The sequence below is a fragment of the Triturus cristatus genome, chromosome 2_1 (genome assembly GCF_964204655.1).
Source record: "Triturus cristatus chromosome 2_1, aTriCri1.1, whole genome shotgun sequence".
Lineage (NCBI taxonomy): Eukaryota > Metazoa > Chordata > Amphibia > Caudata > Salamandridae > Triturus > Triturus cristatus.
The window spans coordinates 1046578936-1046597673 of NC_140581.1; the positions used below are offsets into that span (position 1 = coordinate 1046578936).

At 43.1% G+C, this 18738-nt stretch overlaps 1 protein-coding gene across 2 annotated transcripts in view; it reads right to left on the reverse strand.

The window, feature by feature from the left end:
- The window catches only part of HERC5 (HECT and RLD domain containing E3 ubiquitin protein ligase 5), a 361249-nt gene that overhangs the window by 41587 nt on the left and 300924 nt on the right, over window positions 1-18738 (reverse strand). For both annotated transcript variants that reach the window (XM_085635568.1, XM_085635578.1), the window contains exon 18: window positions 5288-5454. In XM_085635568.1, the coding sequence (XP_085491694.1) occupies window positions 5288-5454 (167 nt within the window). The remainder of the gene's footprint in view (window positions 1-5287; window positions 5455-18738) is intronic.

The window sequence follows — 18738 nt, forward strand, 5'->3', positions numbered from 1 at the left end:
CACCAGAAGATATTAGCTACAATAAAACTAGTATAAACAAATCATTTATAAAATCATTTGCAATTTGAATATTCTCACACACCAAAAATGAAATAATCTGTTAAAAAATGGAAAGCACAAAATGTCACTAACTAATTTTTATCGAAGGACGGGTTCCTGTAATCAACAGAACATACTAGGGCTTACATACTCCTACTCATTGAGTGACTCCATCCCCAGACAAAATCATAACAAGTTTCCAAGGATGTCAACTGCTAGCTGATATGGGGTGATACCCTGAATTCGGTCCCAGGATGCTTGATCCAGTTCAGGGAGTACCTGACTTGGCAGTTCGGGCTGGACTGTTCCCATGAGGAGCACGGTCAAGACTGATTTGCATATGGCTGGGTCCAAACTGGGGTGGTGTGGTGGGCAAAAAAACAATGCATTAAACCCAGATCTGTTGACTGGGGGTGAATGTTTGCATTTTTCAGCATTACGTCCATCATCTCTTCTTTTTGCTTTTGGCTGAATTCCTGGCAAGGAAGCGCTTTAACTTTTCCGCTGTGAACTGCTGACCATTATCGTTCAACAAGGACTTGGAAATCGCTTCTTCCAAAAAGGTCTCTTAATGAAGGAAATGATGACTGTCGAATCTACTCTAACACACTTATCTATTTCAGTCCACGTAGAATACTAGCCTCGAAGATCTATAATATATTTGGGCACTCCTTTATAATCCAAAACTGGACCCAGAATGTTTACAGCTAAAAGATCCCAGGTATAAACCTAAATTTCTTTAAGACCCAATGGAGGCCTGATGACCATCTGGGACTTATCCAGATTTGCACATTGATCACATATCCTCACAAACCTCTCCATGTCTGAATCAACTCCAGGCCACCAGTACAAAGCTTTAACCCCTTTTTTGACTTGACAATACTCAAATGTCCTTCATGCATCATTTCCAAAATCCTTTGTCAGAGTACCCGGAGTTGTACCACCCTATCCCCTCTCAATAAGAACACCAGACCGGACATTGACAATTTATCCTTAAGTTCCTAGAACTTCCTACAGTCTTCACCCAGTTTATTCTCACAAAGCTATCCTTGCGAAACATGTTTCATCACAACACCATTCTTCCTTTAAAAAGGCTTCACACTCCCAGTCCACAATTCCAATTCTATATTCATCCCATTCATTGGAAATCTACTGCTTTAGTTGAAACGGAAACCTACTAAAATCATCTGTTATCTTTTTCTTAGGACCAGGTAGATATTTAACTTCGCAAGCATAATCCAACAACCTCAGGGCCCTTCTGGCTGTATGGGGAGTCACCTTCGCAGAACTGTCCATAGTCAATACCTTGACCCACAGCTTGTGATCTGTGCATAGAGTGAAACGGGAGGCCCTCAAGTACTACCTACATTTTTCAGTTGCCTACACACACACCAACATTCTTTTCTTTAAATTTGTTTTTTAATTGATTTTAAACATCAACTAGTGAAATGTATTGGTATGTATGCATTTCAATCAAATAGCAACAAATACTCCTAACATAACAGTGCACAATGACTCAGTCAGTTCTTATTGGTGAGTGCTCACCCTGTCTTGACAGTTCCATCTCCACCGTCGGGAGACACACAAGTCCCCTCTATGTGTATTCCACTTGCTCCATTTTTTATCCCATTTCTTAGGACAGCCCCTTGATTTATATACTTCTTTTTCTGCTATCATACATTTATCCATTTCCGCTGCCCAGATCTTTAGCGATGGTCTCTCCGCCGCACCCCATTTCATGGCAATTGCTCTTTTAACTAAAGTGTACCCTAGGGTGGCGAATTGTTGCTCCACTTCAGTAAGATCAGTGGCCTCCCAAATGTTAATAAGCCCCATAGATGGTGTTAGGGTGATTTGTTTCCCAAGTGCGTCCTGCATTTGCTTTGTCGCCCTCTTCCATAGGACCCGTATTTGGGGACAGTCCCATATTATGTGATAAAAGGATGCCTCTTGATGACATCCACGCAAACAAAGTGCGTCCTGTCTTGTTCTTATTTTGGCTAAGGTGACCCCGGTGAGGTATGCTCGATGTATGATTTTTAAATGTATCAGTCGAAAACGATGATTAATGGCTGCCAACATTTTTTTCTTGATCACTGAGTATTTCTCCGCAATAGGTGACTGTGAACGTGAAGCAAATTACACTGTGCTCTCTATACCATTACTTGAGAATTATGTCAAAACCGCTCCTTAATCCTTACCACTGGCATCAGTGGTCAGTATAGAACCGGCGCTATGATCATACCCTGGTAAAGGAACAACAGCATAAATATAATTCTTAATGCTCTGAAATTCACTCTGCACTTCTGTATTGCAGTCAAACTCTTGGGCATAACTTCAACAATTGTCTCAAATTTAAAGTCTTTTCCGCAAAATTCCTCACAAACCTAGAATAGAATTCTGACAGACTTAAGAATAACCTGACATGGTATCTATAAGTTGCAGCACGAGTATCTCTAATCGACTCAAGGATTTCCTTCTTAGGTGAGACTCCAGCTTCACTAACTTCATTTCCCAAATAAGTGACAGATTGACTGCAAAACCTGCATTTCTTCAATTCCACTGTTAAACCATTTGCCCTCAATCTTCCAAGAACAGATTGTATCCTAATATCATGCTCCTTTGTACTTCTACCCATCACCAAGATATTGTCTTGGAAATAAACCACACCTGCTAGACCTCTAAATAATTTATAATCGACCTTTGGAAAACAGCAGCAGCCAACACCAATCCAAACAGCATGCAAACAAATCAATAGTACCAGCAAGGAATGATAAATGCTGTAAGACTTTTACTATCAGGATAAAGAAGTATCTGATGATAAGTGGAACCCAAATCAATGGCGGAGAAACACTTAACCCCTTAAATCTTGGCAAGCAACTCATTAATACTAGGAAGAGGACATTTATCAACAACAATATTCTTGTTTAGGTCCCGCAATTCAATGCACAACCTTATCAGCCCATTAGCCTTTCTTGCAAATAATAAAGGTGCAAGTCCCTCTGCACACACAGTCGGTTCTATGATGCCCTTTTTTTCGAACTTCTATAACTCCTTGGCAACCTCAGCTTTAACACACGCATGGATGTTTCGCACTTCATGACATAGTGGTTAGGCCATGTCTTTGAGTACAATTTTGTGCACAAACCCTTTTGGTTTGCCCACGGTACCCAGAAAACTGTCAGGAAAGTAATTCCTTAACCTCTCCAGCAAATCCAATTCCACCTTTTCCAGCAACACTCGATCCTTACTATCAGGATCTAGCATGATACTTAAATCTCTTCGATAAATCAAACCTAGAACTGAAGGTCCTAATTCTGTCACATACATTTTTCCAACAATTTTCCTTCTCTAAAACTAACATGGGACTCTTTTCCCCTGTGAATGTCACTGGATGCATATCTGTTGTCTCCAAACTGTTGCCCAGCACATAAAAAAATGTCTCTTCACAGACTACCTTATTCACATAGTATATGCATGGCAAGGCAGAATAAAGCAATAATACCCCAGAGGTTAGGTGTGCACATCAACGTGGAACATGAGAAGAATTGCAATCATCATATAAAAAGAGTTTGGAGTGCGAGTCACAGTAAGGTGAATCTATTGAAGAGTACGTACTGTAATCACCAGTTGTGTGTGTCTCCGTTAAGATATCTGCAAGCAAACTAAAAAGTTGCAAGGTGTGCATGTCATACACATGTTTTGCCTGGTGTGCGTGTCAAACTCAAGATGGTCCCCACAAGGGAGCAGGCAGATACGCTGTTATTCCCAGGTGTATGTGCCACAGCTAAAAAGCTGCAGGTAGAATAACCATTGCAGCACAAGCCAAGACTTCTGTGACGCTGGGTCATGTAGCGTGACCGCTGATGAATCCTCAGCACACAACAAGCCAATCAACAATGGTCTCTAAGTAACGTGACTTCGATGTGGTAACTCAGGACCACGGCTGATGCACTGATGGGCATGTATATTTGCCTGTATATGGTACAGTAAACAGAGGCCTGTGGGTTCCATATTGGAAGCCCAGGGCCTTGGAGAGGCATGTGGCGGTGAAAGAGCCATCCCAGACAGATTTGTGGATTGCCTGCAGCCTTGAGAGCTGGGTTGGACACACACCCTGGAGGAAGGGAAAGCCAGCCTCTCTTGTGCACTTCAAAAGGGTCCTTTGATTCTGAAAAGGTCACTGGTCAGTGGGGATTGGGACAGTGCCTAATTTGAGCAGGTGGTTTCTGGTGCCCAGCACTAACACTTACTTGGTTTCCAGTGCTTGGCACCAGCACTTCATTGTCAACACATTACTTATGGCAGGCTGCCACATGGTGGGGCTTCTCATCTAATTTAGAAATGAGCAGAACAACGGTTGTTGAATACAATGTACTTTAGAAATTACTAATACCTGTCTCCCCAGCCATTCCTTGAGCTTTGGGGACCTGAAATAATCTGAACTGTCGCACTTGCATGCGAGAGAGCTGGTTAGTAGCTGTTTGGCAGCGATGACAGGAGCGATGGGTGGTGCAAGCTGCACTGACCTTCTGGTTTGAGCCCTGGCACTAATTATTTTACAAACTAAGCACTGGACTGGGCACATCACAGTAAGGAAATAGGGGGATTAAAAAATAATAAAGAATATGGCTGGATCCCTTGGTAACTTTGTGATAGACATATATCAGTGAGGCTGACATCCATGTGTCAAAGCACATAAACTAATGTGCACGAGCTGAAAAACCAGCACCACCAGACAGAAAACAATGGGGGTGCCTATCCAAAAAGAGGGACTGTCTCAAATAAACAAAAAGAAAAACCTATAAAAATGTACAACAGTAAGAAAAATATGCAGTTAATTAATGATACTGTGAATATTTCAGTACAGAGGTGATAGTCCCTCTGCCCTGAAGAGAAAGTAACAACAAAATGGAGGCATAGCTGCATCTACCTCTCTCATCTCTATATACCACTAATGAGGTGCACGAGTGAGATCAAGGTGTCCATCTCTAAAACCAAATGAGGATGATACATCGATATGGATAGCAGATAAAGACTTTTGGGGTTCATACCGCAGCTTGCTCTAACATTGCCTCATAAACTTTTATAATCCTTTGATTTTCATGTCATGTGGATTGAAGCTTATTGTTGAATTGAAGAAAAAAACTCCATGGTGTTGCAACAATAATGATCTATAAAGATGCGGCTTCTTTTCATTTTAATTCACAATTCACATGCACAATGATTCACCGTCGCCAATACTTACCTTCCTCTAACAGGGTCGAGCTCCTTCAGATCTGCCAATGTGGGCTGCTGGTCTAGCAGTTTCCTGAAGAGAGCCAATGGAAATGGTAGATATATACTGGCGCAGTTAAATATCGTCAGCCCACACAGAATCCCAAAAAGGAAGTACTTTTTTGGCTCGAAGGAAGGCTGGAAACAAACAGCACGTTTACTGAACAAAAAGTAAGGGTGGTAAAGCCTCACAATACACAAGTAAGGTATTTATAAAAGATTATGGTAAGGGTTTCAAAAATAGGGTTAGAGTAGGTGAATAACAAAGGGGTGGGCTCACAACAGTTCTCCTCCTGGTGACGATGTAATGACAAGTGTTTTAGAGGAGGGGATGTATTGGCAGAAGTTGTAGTTGCAGGGGATGTAGTAACATACAACTCTTCCAGGGACATTCAATTTATTTTTTATTAAATGGAGAGCTTTGGGAAAGCAGCATATACTTCTATAGTACAATGAAAGCAGGGCAAAGGTTCCAATACAAACATGCATTTGCAATGCAATCGGTCTCGCCTTTGGGATCTTGTATGTATTTAGCTATGCAGCACATTAACCTGGGTGCTGAAACATCTACTGTTCTTTAACATGGAGGGAAAGTAAGCACCAAACTGTGTGACACGCCAGGTATGGGAACACATGGAGAGAAATATTGCCTTTCAGCGGGAAATGGTATAGTCCAAAGCTCTGTTTTTAATATAACATCAGGGCCTTCGGCCTTTTAACGTTGGCTTTTCGCCATTCCAACTCACTGTATGCTTTCCCACAAGGCAAACATTTGCATATAGTCATAACATTTAAAATATGTATAACAGTACAGTTAGCAAAACTACATTCTTCTCTTAAGTGGGCCTAGCAGGGATTTCTATAGTGCAAATCTTGTACTTCCAAGGGTTTGTGAGAAAGGTTAATGATCATCAATATCCTTGCTTGCTATTGCAATTTGTGAGATTACATGTATTAGAATACCTTTGTACAGGTTTTACCAGAGTCCGTACCAAGTCAGGGTCAGTGGAATTATGTGGCAGGGGCGCACCAAATTATGTGGGTAGTATGACTAAACTATGCAGCAAGAAAAGCCAAATTATGCAGCACAATGAGACATTTTTGATTGTATTCATAATTTTGTTATTTTTACACATACTAATATTGTCTGGGCAAATATGTCCCCTCATTAGTACCATTTTACCAAGCAAATACAGAAATAAGCAACTTAAAGACAAATAGTTAATCTTTGTAAAGGACATTCCATAGCATGAGAACATATGTCCCATAATTTAAAAAAAACTTTTGATCTGTTTGAGCTAGAAATAATGTTTTGGTTCAGATCCGCAGATGATGCAGCAAATGATGGATTATGGGGAAAATGTAGCAAATCCTTAATTGTGCAAAAAAAAAAAAACAATGGCCACAGACTTGCATAATTCTAGTGGGCATGATCATAATGTAGTAATAACGCACGCTTTGATGCCTAATATATACTTCTTACAATATATGTCATGCCTACAGCCTTCTTCTTGACTTTTCATAATACCAGATCAAATTTCTGGCATCTAACAGAAGGCCTCCTTGGCTTGTCATCATAGTCAATTCAGGTCTGCTGTAGTGAGCATAAGCCTTCCAACAAGGAAAAAAAGCGTAATATACAGCCTCTGTCCAACCAAAATTTGTGGTTCGGGAAATCAACCTATAGAAGGCCAAAGCTCCTCTTCAGCTTGGCTTCTTAAAGTGTTTTTTCTGTTGATTACATAAGGTCTGCGACAGATGCGCTGCCAAGCAAACCCTAAACACGGACAAAATTGAATTTCAATTTATTACAAATGATAACAAATAAAGAGTAAAGCAGAGAGAGAAAAAACATGAGTACAGTCACAAAGCTCTGTCGCACGGTTACTCCCGGGTAGACAGGTATTTTCTAAACACGAGATTCAGTTTTTGACATACTTTTAAACAACCAGACCATACAGAACAGTATGCCGTTTGAATTTCAGGGAAAGAAAATCAATGACGACAAAACATTTACAGATAACAAAGATCTCTGGTTTATGTACTCAATTACCCATGCACGTTATAGGCATGTTATGTGGAATGACAGCTACTTCTATAGAGTGAAAGCTATTTCCCTATAACAGTCCACACAGAATATATGACCGTCAGACCCCACAAACTATAGGAAATCAGCAATACGCAAAATAGCCACAGCAAACAAGAAAGGATTACCAAGCCAGACTATTATTTACATCTTTGAATCATGTGATCGTTTTCATATAAAGGAAAATAATCAAAAATGCTAAGAACGGAAGGCAAAATTTCAGTTTCGACGAGTAACGACTTTCAATGGGAAGAGGCATTAATGGCATCACAACCGTGAAAAGAGGGCCTAGCATGGTACGACACCACAAGTAAACAACACAAAGGTTTTAAAAGTGTGTTAAAATTAAACATAAGCCTGCCTTTTTAAACAAACTGTAACCAGAACAGCTGATTTCTATGATGGGATGTTACAGAATAGATAGTAAATGTCAATATATTTACAATGGGAAGGAAGACATACAAAACCCATTATATTACAAATCTGTCCCAAGCGGTGGATGAAACAAACCAATTGGCCAAAGAAACACCAAGGTTAGTACTGGGCAGAAGGGTGAATCTATAAACGCGGGGAAAAAATGCATGCCCCTTACCTTATAAAGACCGATTACTGGCAAAATCCTTCTTCGTAGCGATGTAACTCTTAAAGCTGGCAGAAAATAAAAGATAAAAGGAGGAATTGCCATAGCCTTCCTTTTCAAAACAACCCGACGATCTTCTCATCATTGTAATGTTTCGCAAGTGGCTCAGACTACTGAAGTAACTTCCAGCACTACACGATGTGCGTTGTGTTGGAAACGTATTGCGTTTCACCGACGGGATCACATTTCATGTTGTGGGTCAGCGGCCATTAATCCAGCGAGTGACACTGAAGTGGAGGTAGTGTATAATATTGAGTCACAGTCACAACATAAAAGTTGCTTGAACATTTGCCCTCAAATTTACAATGAAGTGACTCCCAGTTTTTACTCTGATAGTCTGTCATGAAAGTTAAGGCATCTTATCCGAACGTAAAATGGATGCGTGGGGGTGACAGAATTGCAACAAAAAAAAACCAAGCAGCTCGCCGCCTGTTCCGGCGAGGCTGAAATGCGCTGAAGTGTGTTCATAGGTCACTCGGGTACACGTGGAAATTGTACGCATACCAGAATCCTTCTTAAACATAGCCACAAAATGTTCAAGTGGTGCGCATGCGTACGATGTAAGGCATCGCGTGCACGCGAGAGAAAAAAGGAGTGCGAATTCACCCACCAATCACACCACAAACAAGCATTTAAAATGCAATAGGACTCGTATATATGGAAGACCTATTGCATTTTAAACGGAAATGCGAGCGTCCAAGAAGGCACAAATGGGAGGGGGGGAGGTGCTGGGCTGAGAAGTCTCGGACTGCAGGAGGGAACGGGGGGAGGCAGGGGAACAAAACAGTTTTTAAGGTAAAGGGACCGATAGCCATGGAAGGACAAAAATAACGACATGGCAGTCAGGAGGCGGGTCTAACACACCGGCAACCAATCAGAATGCAGCATTTAAGATTTGAGCCAATCAAAAACATGAGCAGAAAGTGGGCGGAGCATCCCCGCTATACTGTATACTGCATGCCTCGCAAAGCGAACAGCGCATGCGCTGCAACTCTAGGCGAGACCTAAAAAATGCAACATCAGGACTCAAAGCTAGATAATGGCTGGATAGTCATCCTCGTTGAAACACACTGCTCTTGGCATTCATTTTACTTACGTGAGCTCTGTGGGAACAATGTGATGTTTCACATTGTTTAAAAGCGATCAGTTTGAGCAAACACCGTAAACATAAAGAACATTTTATAGCCAACAAATACACCCACTCCCAAAAGTCCAGCATTATCAATTTAATTACTGATCGACATTTGAAATTTTTCAAGGTTCTGCAGATGTAACTATTGTGTTCAATAAGGCAGATAGAAAAGACAAAATATCTACTTTTAACAGTGCGCCCTATATATCATAATTTTAAACAACAAGAGACGAATTAATATATATTTTGAGCTCCAAGTGTGTAAAAAACACCCTCGGGTGGTTATTTAATGTTGATCCAATAAGGATCTGAACATCTAGACACATGTAGATAGAACGCAATGCTAAGTTTGGAGAAATGGGTGTCAAAAGAGAGGGGAGGGTGAGGTGTGGAAAAATTGATTGAACAGCCACAAACCAGAAACAGAAATTTTCATGAACATTTCTGCCCCGTAACCACTTGTAAAAGTACCTAAAATTAGGAATAAGCATTTGTCCAGGGTGCAAAAGATAAGGAGACACTCCATTTTCCAAGGAAAGGCAGGAAAAATATTTTCCTGTTATAGGAAAAAGATGGAAGATTAAATGTATTAATTACCATTCACTGCAGTAGATTTAGTGGAGGAGTAGACATGAAAATCTAAAACACTAACTAGTTCCTAGGGCTACTCCTGGGGATTCTGTGAATCACTGAAGTCAGAAATCTACTCAACTCCTAGGCACAAGTTTTTTTTTTTCTGTCTGACTTTTACCAAAATGTTTATCAATCTGCTACATAATAATGGTATATGTTGACTCATGATTACCCAAACCCATTATTCGAAATACCTTCCTAAAAATGTATTTAAGAGTTACTCTAGTTGGTACGATATATTAATGAATTGGTGAAAATTCGGGGTCCTTAATAACTATTATTATTATTATAGTTCTTTATTCGATTTGAGATAAATCATAAAAGCATTCACAATGTTAAAACAGAATTAAACAGATCAAAATTTCTTCCCTATATTGATATCTCCACTAACATTATAGTCCACCTCCTAGATTAAAAGCTCTAAAAACTCTAAAAACACTGTAAAAATTATCAATGATCAGAAGTGACAACACACTCAATTCTAATTATTATAAATCCCTCTTGAGGTTCTTAATTTAAATGCAATCCTTAAAATTTTTACAACACAATAGAGGGTAAGAACATCTGAGGACATTTTTTGAAATAACAAGGCAACACAGATCTGCTTAATGCTAGTATTCCTGAGTAAAGTCTTTAAAAACCTTCTCCTTGGATAAGTATAATATGAGCAGTTAAAAAGAAAATGAGAGGTATCCTGTGGAGACAGGTCGTCGCAGCCTCAGGGCCCTCTCTCTTCTACATTTCTCATAAAACCCCCTGGAGATCCCAGGATTTGGTCTATCAGATTTAATCTTAAACAAGTTATTAAAAACCTCTCATGAGAACTGGTCAGAAGGATTAAATAAGGTGCTATAGTCGGGGTAGACTTCACTAGAATATAATTTCTGACAGACTCCTTTCCTAATTCGGTAGTCTCCCGTTGAGACTGACTAAACTTTAAATACAGTGTTTTAATGTCCGTCTTGTCTTTCTGGCTTATAGTGTCTATATCGCCGAACAGGGCTGAGCGACCCAAGTTATGAAAACCATCCCTCACATATTTTAACCAAGGGATTTTCATAGCATGGTCCAGCGTGAGGCAATCCTGGACCACCATCCTTGTCAGTCCAAGCTCTTCACTTAGCCAAATTTTCAACCAGAATGCTAGGGGTTTAACTGCTATGGTATCCAAGATGTACCCGGCCCCCAGTTCTTCGTGCGCTATAAAGGCAGGGGTGCTGCTCGGTATCCTCAACAAGCGCCTCATGTAATTATTTTCCTCCCTTTGTAGATTGTTAAGCTTTACAAATCCCCAGAGCTCACTTCCGTACAAAACCTTGGCACAGCAGATTGAATTATACAATTTTAAAATCACGTCCGGAGTCCAAACCCCTAGTCTTTGGCCATAGTTCATAATTGCACCTGTAGATTTAATCAGGGTCAGGGCTTTATTATCGAGTAGATGCTTGAAGTTTAATCGGCCGTCGAATATTATACCTAAATAGGAAAATGCTGGAACTTTACCTAGTATGTGTGTCCCAATAGAGAAATTGTACGATTTCCCTTTCTTGTTCCCCATTTCCATCACGTATGATTTTGTGAGGTTCGGGGACATATCCAGACTCTCCATAAATCTCACAAAGCCATCGATTAGCAACTGCAACCCATGGGGGGTACGGGCTAGTAACACCGCGTCGTCTGCATAAAGCAGAACAGGAACTGCTCTTTCCCCTATCCTCGGCACGTCTGTCTTAACCCCTTCAGTGCCACGCCCTTTCCCCCTCCTGTGCCGGGTGTTGCATTAGTGGGTGGGGTTCATGACGAGATAGTCTCGTCATGGGCACAGCGCAACCGTGCTCCATGACGAGACTATCTCGTCATGGGCACTGAAGAGGTTAATATCGCACAGGGCGGCATCCAACCCGTTGATATACAACGTAAACAAGAAAGGTGTCAATATGCACCCCTGTCTGACCCCGCTGGAGCATACAAATTTATCTGTAATATCCCCCTCCTGAGTGTACCTTACCGCGGCGGAGGTATTATGGTGCAGGGACTGCAGGATGTTAATTATAGCTATATCTACACCCTGACAGGCCATCAGGGACCACAGTTTTCTCCGGTTCACGCGGTCAAATGCCGCCGTGAGGTCCATAAACGCTAGATAGAAGACCCCCTCCTTCGCTAATTTATATTTGGCTGTGATGAGGTAAAGATTCAAACATTGCGCTACCGTGGATTTACCGGGGCGGAACCCATATTGAACGTCAGAGATTATATTAGTGGATTCAGCCCAGTCCATCAGCCTATTTAAAATCACCCGACCCAGAACCTTTGCTGATACATCAATCAGAGATATTGGGCGGTAACATTGCGCATTTGTCCCTGTCCCCTTTCTTAAAAATGGGCACAATGATTGCAGACGACCATGAGCCTGGCATAGAGGAATTTATTGCTGCATTTATCACCCTTGTCAGTAGGGGCGCCCATACCTCTGGATTGCATTTAAAGAGGTCAGGCGGGATCCTGTCTGGTCCTGGAGCCTTATGTCTAGTAAGGCCATCTATTCCCGCCCTTACTTCTGCTAAAGAAAAAGAGACCGGTCCACTGCTGACTAAACAAACTTTTGGTTGCGGTTCCTCCTGTGTGTCTATGGTATGGTTATACAGGCCTTGAAACTGCTGCCTCCAATGTTCGGGGAGAATATTCGCACTTAGCCCAGATTTATTCGGGTCTGAGAAACAAGGGCTGTTGATGGTCCTCCAGAACTGTGCGGAGTCCTTCAACTGGGCTGCATCCACACGCTCCTCCCATGCTAAACGCTGCAACTGCCCTTTGCAATTTTTTACCGCTTGCTTATAGGATGCTCGACATGCGCGCACCCATTCCCTGTCCCTAGGCTTCTGCTTGAGTGCCCCCTTCAGTTTCCTTAGGGCCAGCGAACAGTGACTGTCAAACCACCGCGGACTGTCCGTTATGCTTCTCGATGTGGTTGACTTCAACATGTTACTGACCCATGTGATATTAAAAAAAGTCTCCATCAGATCTGCCCCTCTTACCTCCAGGTTTAAGCAGTCACTAAAGTCTTTAGCCCCATTTTTAAATAAAACAGCGTTAAATACAGCTGCGTCTACCTGGGCCCATCTAAGCCTCCTACCCTGGTCCACGGGTCTTAGTCTGTCCCTCTCCATCTGACTGCCCCGTGATGGATTATGACACAGAATTTCTAATGTTAGGGGATTGTGATCACTAAACGCACTATGTTCGATAGTGAATTTTATTATACTACTGTCTAATGTGTGGGATATAAATATGTAATCAATCACTGAGTGGCACCCTCTGCCTTTATATGTAGGGAGTGCAACACGACCAACCTTGTTAGTGGTCATATCCATTGTGTGAGTTAACCCAAAAGCGTATAAAATACTTGTTAGCACCTTTCCCGTTTCCGAGTGTTCCACATGTGGACCTTTAGTAAGGGGACATACTAGCCAATTACCCTTAGCCACCTTTAGATGAGGGCACATATGGCAGTTAAAGTCGCCCACTAGGATCATTTGCGAGGTAGCACTTAGATTCGTTGTGTTATGCTCCAACCAGCTGTTTAACTCTGCTAGACTGTTTGGGCCCTGAGCAACTGACTGGGTGGCATTATAAAAATGTATTAAGGTGACCCTAAGTCCTTTCGATCTAAAGGACAACCCTTGTATATTCTTGGAGTCACACGCCAGCTCATTCCAGCTGCCACGTAACTTTAGGGCAACGAACACTAACAAGCCCCCTATTGCCCGCCCTGCTCTTGCTTTAACCACCGGGCGAAAGAAGGATTTATACCCTTCTATAAAAAAATTATTGTCCGTTGCCCATGTTTCCTGTAGGCATATTATATCAAAGCCCTTTACAAATTTAAGCCTTTGGGGCACCCCAAGCTTGCTTGCCAACCCGGCTATATTCCAGGAAATGATCTTTATATAACCGGGACCAGTGTCCACCTCTGATTCAGGGGGACCTCTATCTTTGCTACCAAGATCGACTAGGCCCACCCTCATCTGGTCTGTCTCATTCAGGTCCCTACGGACCCTATGTGGGACTTCTGTTGGCTCTACACGCGAGTCCCTAATCAAGGATAGGGGTATAGGGGTTTCAGGGAGACTATCCTCACACTTACTGACCGTAAGTCAGTCTAAATCATTTAGATCCCCTAATGGTGTAAAAGCGTTAGATAGCTCCATTGTCCCTCCCCAAGGGATCCCGCTTGTGCCTTGTTTGTTGCTATCCCTTGCATTAACACCGGTAGATCCTAGCACTGGTCTGTAAAAAAACCCTAATGGCATGGGTTTGATGTTGGTCCCTAAATCAAATAACCTAGCTGTATTTGATAGAATCCCGTGCACCAACCCCGGGTATCATAGGGTGACAATTAAACAATCCCCTCCATAAGCTTTTTGAGACCTGCCTATCCATGAGACCCTGCGGACCATGAGAATATGCCGGTAATCTTCTCTATGGAATCTAGCGAATTTGCACAGCCAGTGAGCCACCTTGTTAATTAGCTGCTCGGTGGTCTCTTCGTGCTTAAGTGTGTAAACTGGCACACCTGTTAGAACCACAGTGTATGGGGTACAGGCTGGGGGAGATTAATAACTTGAAGTGCTTCCCTCTGGTTGTTCTCTGGAGCCCCCTGTCTATTCTGTTGTCGGTAATTTACAGTAGCCCTGTTTTCTATAGTTAACTCTAAATTAGGAGGGTGTGACTCCGTCCCTCTTATGTCTGCAACTCGAGTGATCGTGAGATCTGTTATGTCTTTATCATTCCCCCTCTGTATGGCCCCTCCCTGTGAACAATCAGTACACTTGTGTCCCCCCGCACCCTGCCTTTCCTCGAACGTTTTATACCTATTGTGTAATCCAAGGCCCTGGAGTATGGGGATGTCGGGAATAACTGGTTCTGTTCTCACCTGTTGGATTGAAAGACTCCCCCCGTGTGCGAATCTTTTCTAGATTGAATGCATCGTAGTTTCCCCTCAATTATATTTAACTTGTTCACTAAAGGCTCTAATATAATGGCCATCAATGTTTCTAATCTGGACCACTGGTCATTCTCACAATCACAGACTCGCGGGAGCTGGGGGTGTTCCTCTATGCAAGGGTTTTCTACCTCCACTGACTGGGCAAGGGTATTTACTCTAGATGGTAACTTCCTCGCTCTGGTATTCTGCTTAGGCTTATGAACAGCTCTTCCCCTTGTGCATTTAGCCATTGGATCGTTTGTTGCTAAAGGGGTTTGAGCGGCACCAGGGTTAATTAGGCTAACCCTCTGTGTCTTGCTTGATCTAGTACGAGCTGCTCTTTCCTCTCGACCACAAGCTGGAATTGGGTCCAAGGATATCAGGGGGACTGGGTCCTTGCTGGACTCGACCAGAGAAGGGTTAATACTAACTGTAGTCGTCTTTTCCCCATTACCAGTACTGTTTTTCCCCGGGCACTGTTTCAACATTTTGCTGACACGTGCTCCCAGTAATATTCCTTATGCCTGCCTCTTCTTGCCCCTCTTCCCCCTCTCCCGTGCCCTCTCCACTCCACCTCCTTTCTGCGGGCACGAGCTCTATGTCAGGCATAATACTAGCGGGTGATTTAGCCCCACTCAGGCCTCACAACGATGACCTCTTATGGGTCACTATAGTATCCAGTGATAATCTTTTTTCGGTTAGGAGGATTTCATGCGTCAACACTGACTCCACTCGAGTTAAGAAAGCATCTAAAGTTCCCACAAGTCCCCCTCCGCCTGATTGCATATCCTTCCGCTTAGCCCGTTTTGCCATATATTACGGGGAGACAAGGCGGGAACAGACAGGAAGCTGGGTCAACAGTACCTTACGTGGCGGATGTCCTCCAATTATAAGCGTCAAGGGGGTGGCCCAGTCTGGTCTCCCACGGGCTCTAACGGGCGCAGATGGGCCCGCCCTTGGCACCTGCGTGCATTACGTGAAGCAGGAGCCGCGAGGAGTTAAGTAGGCCCCCCTGGGCGGGCGCAAACAGCATCACCAGCAGCGCCTCCAGGCGCGCTATCAGGAACTTCTGGGGCTTGTGGTCCCGGTAAAACTGTAGTGCAGGCGAATTGACTCCTTTAAGTAATAAGGGCTTTATTGACCGAGGTCTTTAGAAGAAAAAAGAATAACAAAAGAAGGAATTCAATGTTCGTTAGGGAGTTCTTCACTCTCCTCCTTCAGAGAGTAGGGTGTCAGTTGCTGAGGTTCCACTCTTCAGGCACAGCACATAATGCTTCCCCACTTTAGAAGCCACGGCCCTCCTGGGCCGTGGCTGGATCTTGCGTTTTACCGGAAGGGGTCCGGCTCCCTCTTTTCCACGGTTTGGGCTGGCACTTTTTTGACCCGCTGAACTCCCGGTTCGGTCCCGATGAAGGCTTCTGGCTCTCCGAGTCCCAGGGGGAACGAAGAAAGTTTCCGGTCCTCTCTCTGTCCTTAAAGGGCACGGCTGGGGGGCTCCCTCCATGCAGGCTCCGGGGGTCTCGGTTTTCCTGATTTATGTCGAGGTCGGTCGGCTTCCTTCAGAAACTTCTTTGCTGCCTGGGGTCATCGGCTGGAGTCCAGTCCACATCTCTTCCCAACTGAGGTGAGAGTAGGTAACTACTGGTCCAACCCTACTGTCTGTCACCTGGTACCTGCGGCAGGAAGCCCATGCCCAGGCCCGCACCATTCTCTCCCTCTCCCGGAATTTTGTGGTCAGTCCATGGCCGGCGTACCTGGAGAGGCACTCGGCCAGCATGGAGCAGGTGTCGGAGAAGTCTTACCGGCTAACCCACCTCGGCGTGCGGCTCTCAGACCGGGGCCAGGTCCTCTGTGAGGCCACGGAATGGACCCAAGACCCGAAAGAGGACTGGTGCCCTTTGACGCACAGGCGGAGCCCGGAAGTCAGCGTGCACGTCCTTAATAACTAATCCAGGATTATGCACTACTGTGCAAAATTGTTTGCAGAGTTTGCTGTCCAATACTGTGCGGGATAACTATATATTGTTTGAGATTACTTAGAAATATATTTCTGTAATTACGTATCTTTTATGCTGATTATATCTGGAGATATTTCTTCTGATGTAATACCACTGCTGTTCACAGTGCTACCTCCCTAGAGGCAAATTATTTGAGGCCAGATGTATCAAGCCTATTTCAGTTCGCAAACGGGCCGATTCTCAGAATTGGCCCGTTTGAGAACAGGAAAAAGCCTTTTGGGATGTATCATCCCAAAAGGCCATCGCAAAATAGGGACTCACAAAATTTGGGATTCCCTATTTTGCGAATGCATTTAAGGAATCACTAATTTTGATTCCTTAAATGCAATTCTGGAAGCACCCAAGTTGTGCGAATTTGTTTTAAGAAATTACTACGAACTTCAAGTTGGTAGTAATTTGCGATTTCCTAGAAAAATTAATTTTTTTTGCATTTTTCAAAGTGTCATGTGGCGCACATATATGCCCTTGCGGCATGTATGTGCGCCACATGTGCACACATGCATTTTCAGGGGTGCAACGGGGTGTCCTTTTGGCACCCTTGCACCCTTGAAATTACATTCGCAATTTGCAAGTACCGATTGGGTACTCGCAAATTGCAAATGTCTTCCCATTCATTCCTATGGGTCTCTAGGCCCATAGGAATGAATGGGAAGGTATTCCTTAATTGCGGATCGCAATTTGCGATTCGCAATTAAGGAATATGCAGTAATCGCAAATATTATTGCGAAACCTACATACATTGCAGTTTGCGAATCCTTAATAACAAATTGGTAAAATTCGCTATTAAAGAGTCACAAACTGCAATGATGATACCTGGCCCTTCGTTCAATATTTAACAAGCCATTTGCACTGTTCCTACAATTTGAAGTATAAGCTTTGGCATTGGGGAATGAACGGCACAGACAGAGAATCAGATGACCACAGCCGCATTACGAATTTGGTGCACAGTCACAGCGCACCTTTATTGGATGATACTGGTGCAGACCGAGGCAATGTGCCAGATTATGAAGAAGATTCTGCTGCTCTGTCTGTTACTGCGTGTGGCAGAGTGGGCGAATTTCAAGGGTGGGCAGGGACCACTTCACATACAGAAGGGCTTCCAGGCAGATCATGAAGGCCCCTGTCCCCTTTCCCGAAAAACAACTTTGGAGGATTCGCTTACTGTGCATCCATCTCTTAGTTAGTTCTTCTCTCAAGTACCTGTCCATGTCAGTAATAAAGTGTGCGCAGAAGGATAAAGACCTTTTCTCATTTGCATGGGGCCATGATCCCTTGCAAATGATGTGAAGCACCACTGAGATTGTGCAGCAGTGAATAAATGTGCACACACACTAAGTACTACAGAAATAGCCACACAAGCACATAAGATCTCTTCTGAAAAAAATTCCCAGGGAGTTCTTACTACATCACACTCAGTCAAGCTTTTTCTCATTTAAATAAAACATTCTGACATACAGAGTGAAACGTGCTTCCAACACTAGCAGCAGGCTGTTAGTTAACTCCTTAGTAATCAACTGCAGGGTCACCTCAGGGTTAAAATGAACAACTAGAACGCTAACCTTTATATTCAAGAGAAAACTGAGGCACTCCTCAATGCAAGTTTGATTGAATAGGGGCTGCTGAATTTAAAGCCATTCCTGCGGACAACGCTGAATTATCTGAGCATTGAGATGTTAATGCAAATATGAAACTAGGGGGCTAAAACTTTAAGGGGAAGTAAGGATTTTTAATAATATCTTGGGTAGTTCTCAAGTTTTAGGCGGAGAGCAGCTCCTTTATATCGCGCACTCTACAACACCACCAACAGTCTAAAACTGCTCATCTCAAATGTCTGTTTATCTAGCAGAGTGTTTAAGCATAGGATTAGCACACTGCCCTCCATACTGAGCTAGAACAGTGACAACGCCTTTTGCCAATTTTACAGCA